The sequence below is a fragment of the Octopus sinensis genome, linkage group LG24 (assembly GCF_006345805.1).
Source record: "Octopus sinensis linkage group LG24, ASM634580v1, whole genome shotgun sequence".
NCBI classification, from domain to species: Eukaryota; Metazoa; Mollusca; class Cephalopoda; order Octopoda; family Octopodidae; genus Octopus; species Octopus sinensis.
Genome location: NC_043020.1, coordinates 27,867,034 through 27,872,033, shown reverse-complemented (window position 1 = coordinate 27,872,033; position 5,000 = coordinate 27,867,034). Strand labels below are relative to the sequence as shown.

General features: G+C 36.4%; 2 protein-coding genes across 2 annotated transcripts in view; both read right to left on the bottom strand.

The window, feature by feature from the left end:
- Positions 1-5,000, bottom strand: part of LOC115223799 (sialin-like) — a 15,692-nt gene that overhangs the window by 6,716 nt on the left and 3,976 nt on the right. The window contains exon 2 of the mRNA XM_036512830.1: positions 4,287-5,000. This exon is cut by the window's right edge and continues 1,263 nt beyond it. Within this exon, the coding sequence (XP_036368723.1) occupies positions 4,287-5,000 (714 nt within the window). The remainder of the gene's footprint in view (positions 1-4,286) is intronic.
- Positions 3,808-5,000, bottom strand: part of LOC115223899 (uncharacterized transporter slc-17.2-like) — a 13,892-nt gene continuing 12,699 nt past the window's right edge. The window contains exon 4 of the mRNA XM_029794622.2: positions 3,808-4,103. Within this exon, the coding sequence (XP_029650482.2) occupies positions 3,880-4,103 (224 nt within the window). The 3' untranslated portion in view covers positions 3,808-3,879. The remainder of the gene's footprint in view (positions 4,104-5,000) is intronic.

Genomic DNA, 5,000 nt, shown 5'->3' with positions numbered 1-5,000 from the left:
CAAGTAATATATGATCTCATAAGACAGTAAGGAATGGTCTTTTAATATTAAAGTCGCTTATATTGACATGGAAATTACAAAATACCCACACTGTCAGTGTGTCTGAATGTGTGAATACGTTAAAAGAATCATTTATATATTACATAATACTAGGCCAGCTGTCGTCTGTTACACGATATCTTCATTTGTCCTAGTTGATAATTACACCTAATTAGATAAGGCATTATGTTAACTGAATAGCATATACGCATACAAACGCATATACATACATACATACATATATATATACATACATATATACATACATATATACGTACATATATATACATACTAGCAGTATCGCCCGGCGTTGCTCAGGTTTGTAAGGGAAATAACTATAAAGCATTTTTAGAGAGTTTAGCCAAAAAATAGCAAAAAATGGAAAAATGGAAAAAAATGATGGTAAATTTTTTTTTGAGATTTAAAAAAGGTGGAGTTGCGTCCCCTAGACAGTTTGTGGTTCGTGTTTCTGATTCTCGACCCCATGTCGAATTTATCGATTTTTTTCAGAACTGGGGGAACTTTTCAAAATTTTCGCTGCGTTAGTTTTGAATTATGACATTGGGCTATGTGTGTGTCAAGTTTCATCAAATCGGTTGTTGAAAGCCATGGTCAGGGTGAGGGTACAAGCAAACAGACACACAGAAACACGCACAGACAAACTGCCGTTTATATATATAATATATATATATAAATATATATATATATATATATACGGCGGGCTATTTCAGTTTCCGTCTACCAAATCCACTCACAGGCTTTGCTCGGCCCGAGGGCTATAGTAGAAGACACTTGTCCAAGATGTCACGCAGTGGGACTGAACCCTAAACTTACCACACAGCCACTCTTGCGCCTCCACACAGTCACTCACTCATTTTGTTTTTTATTTTTTCAATCTTTACTGGTTTAGTCATTGGATAGCAGCCACGCTGGGGTGACGCCTTGAATGAAGGGCTTTAGTCAGACAAATCGAGCCCAGTACTTATTTTCTTCAAGCCTGGTACTTAATGTATTAGTCTCTTTGGCCGAACCATTAAGTTATGGGGGCGTAAACAAATCAACACCGGTTGTCAAGCGGTGGAGAACAGATACAAACGCACACATACATACATACTATGGGATTCTTTCAGTTTCCGTCGATCAAATCCACTCGCAATGCTTTTCTTGGCTCGCAATGGGATTGAACCCGAAACCATGTGGTTGAGAACCAAACCTCTAATCACACATCTATACCAGCGCAAAGTATTCATTTATCTTTAATACGTACTTTGGGGGTCAACTCATAGTGTAGGAGATCCGGGCGGAGGTAAAGAATACGCACACCACTGTTTTCGGCGTAAAACCTACCTAATCCACTAGGTGTGCGTATTCTTTACATTCGCCGAGATACGCAAGTGTTTCGTTATTGTTAAGGGTTGTATATTGGCTCGTTGTTATCATGGTTCTTTATTATAGTCTCCAGTAGGTTTTATTGTTAGATAACTATTTCTTACATATGCTATCGAACGAAGTGTCTTTCATCTTTTCTGTAGGGATTGCTACAATAACTTTCATCATTCATGAATCGATAAAAATGAAACATCAGTCAAGTACTGAGGTAGGTTTAATACTTTCACAGTGCTTCATAAATGAGTATGGGGTTATGTATAATACGAAAAACTCGCGATAATTACGTACTGCTACAATTTTGTGACTCCGCGTTTATATTCCTTCAAATTTTGCAAAGCTTTTTCATCTATTCGCAGATCGAAAAATAAGCACCAGTGATCCGTGGGTTGATTTATTTGGCTACTAGCAGTATCGCCCGGCGTTGCTCGGGTTTGTAAGGGAAATAACTATAAAGCATTTTTAGAGAGTTATAGCCAAAAAATGGAAAAAAAATTATGGTAAATTTTTTTTAGTTAAAAAGGTCGAGTTGCGTCCCCTAGACAGTCTGTGGTTTGTGTTTCTGATTCTCGACTCCATGTCGAATTTATCGATTTTTTTCAGAACTGGGGGAACTTTTCAAAATTTTCGCTGCGTTAGTTTTGAATTATGACATTGGGCTTGTGTGTGTCAAGTTTCATCAGAATCGGTTGAAAGCCGTGGTCAGGGTGAGGGTACACCTGACAGACACACAGAAACACACACAGACAACTGCCGTTATATATAGAGAGGATATACATATATTATATTATATATATATATATATATAGATATATATATATATATATTATATATATATATATATTATATATATATGTATATATATATATGTATATATATATATATATATATATATATATAGTTAATCCAAACATGAAAGCACAAAAAAACACAAAACACGCGAGACGGGAACAAATATAGTATTATTGACGCTCAGGAAAGAAGGGAAGAAGGAGGTTTAACGTTTCGAGCGGAGCTCTTCGTCGGAAACATAGGAGAAGGAAAGATCCAGAGAAGGGAAGACAGAGGAAAGAAAAATCGCCAATGGTACACACGCGGTCACATTTTATGTATATATATATATAGGGTATCTAAAACATTTGTACACATATTGAATGATTATATACTCTGTTTATTAAAATACATTGCTAACGGAAACCAATGAAGTCGCAAACACCAAGAAACCTTTCGTTCGGCAATTGTGCGCATTCTCGTGTCATGACTGCTCTCAGTTCATCCAGTTATCCACTGCAGCCGGTTTTGAGCCATAAATCTCATCTTTTTAATACCCCCGTCAAAGATTACCGCGCTGTGAGGTCCATTGAGCGTGGAAGGTATTCTACTGAAGTTGTCTAATTCACCCGTTCGGCAAAATCTTATTAAATTTGTTTCTTATATTACTAGTGTTGTGTCGAAGAGGCCCTCTTGCTCAAAATAAAACTCAACATCTTCAAAGTACTTTTGAATGCTTGGTATGGTAGATAATCGTTTTCAGTCAACGGTTTGGAGCCGTATATTCAACATACAGGAATTGAACACATAATTGTATATCTTTAGCCAACTCTGATGCGATTCGACTTTTAAATGGTTTTAATTTTGGTAATTAAATTCTAAGGTTCTGGAATCGAAACAGCTGTCAGAGATGTTGTCTAATTTTTTAATTAATAAATAATTATTTATCAATTATCTCTTTTTTATTATCTTCTTTACACACGCACACACACACACACACACACGCACACACACACACACACACACACACACACACATACACACACACACAGTATCTTGAGCAACGGAAAGCAAGCGTGGTATAGACGTCCTCGGAATAATGTTAGAACTAACTTTATATATATATATATATAAACACTACGAAAATTGACACGCTTTGCTATTATTCTACTGACAAGGTTTACCTGAATTCCTTCAACGAATCTATAAGAACCAATAATATTTCATACACCTACATCATGGGTCCTTATTATCTATGAACGTTGTTACGGCATAAGCTGTTCTTCCCTCGAAACAGCTGTCAAGATAAGATTATTACATTACTAATTTCGTTCATTTTGCTGCATAATGTGTATTTTACGTTCCATGCAAATAAACAAACTGAGCCTACTTGTGGCTATCTAAGTTTTTAGTTCTATATTTACCTGTACACATACTCATACACACATACACACACATAAATATATAAACAGTTATATATTCATAATATATATATGTATGTGTGTGGGTGTGTTTGACCTATATATATGTGTTTGTATATATATATATATATATATATATTGCTTTATACATACTTATAAAGGCATATACTTATATATATATATGTGTTAGAGAAAAAAATTAAACACACCTATGTAGTACTAAATGATAGTATTAATATCATACGCCATCTAGCGGAAAAAATCAGAAATCTACTTTCAGTACTTTACTTCCCTTTGTATATTTGGGATAAACAGATGAACCAGATCCTTCCAAATTCGCCCAGTCTTGGATCTCTGTTCTTACCAGTATTGCAAATAATATCGCACCAGATACACATATAGCAGCGCATAAGGCAAACACGATCTGCCATTCTTCTTGTGTACCGTTTGGGGTGAGAGCTTTTGCAGTCACGGAACCAAGGCTGCCTGCTATTGAGGCAAAGGTTCCAGAAATTCCAAATACAACACCAGCGTAACTTGGAGCAATGTCACTGTTACTGACGAGGGCACCGCCACTGCAAAAGGATATTGTTATACCACTGAGAAACAAGAGGATACTTATTACAATGGTTTGATCACATCTGAGAAATCCTATTACAATCAACAAACTTGCTGATGCTACCATAGAAAAAGTCTGGAATAAAATACGCACAGCACGAGTTGAGAGATATTTCTTTGAACGTATAAAATCTGCAAATCTTCCACACAACGGAAGAGCAATGACTTGTCCAATGGCAGGGGCAGACGACATTAAACCATTGGACGTTGTTTTAACATTTAAGGCTTCTTTCATATATAGAGGGAGCAATACCTGGAAAGATATACTTGTCCAGGCATAGGAAAACAAACCAAAGTTGATTGCCCAGACAGCAGGTGATAACACCAACTGTTTCCATGGTACTTTCTTAACTACATTTCGACATTTTATACTTTTGTTTAAATAAGAAAGTTCTTCTTCGCTGATCGTGGGATGACCGTTTGGATTATCGTGAACAACATAAAAACACACACAACTAAACACCAACGATAATCCACCAAATACATAGAATATGGAACCCCATCCATTATCGAAGCCATAATCACAAAGAAAACCAGATATTGAAAGACCTACAATGCTACCTAGAATTTGACCTGCAAATGCAAACCCTATTAATAATCCTTTCTCTTGGGGTGGTCCCCAGCGTCCAAATAAGGACTGAATTGCTGAGGACATTGGCCCCGATACGACGCCAGTTAATATCCTTAGAATCAGAGTAAAATAACCACTAATTCGAGATAAACTTGGATGAAGAATGGTCAGGATGGATGCCGAAAGTAGTGAAC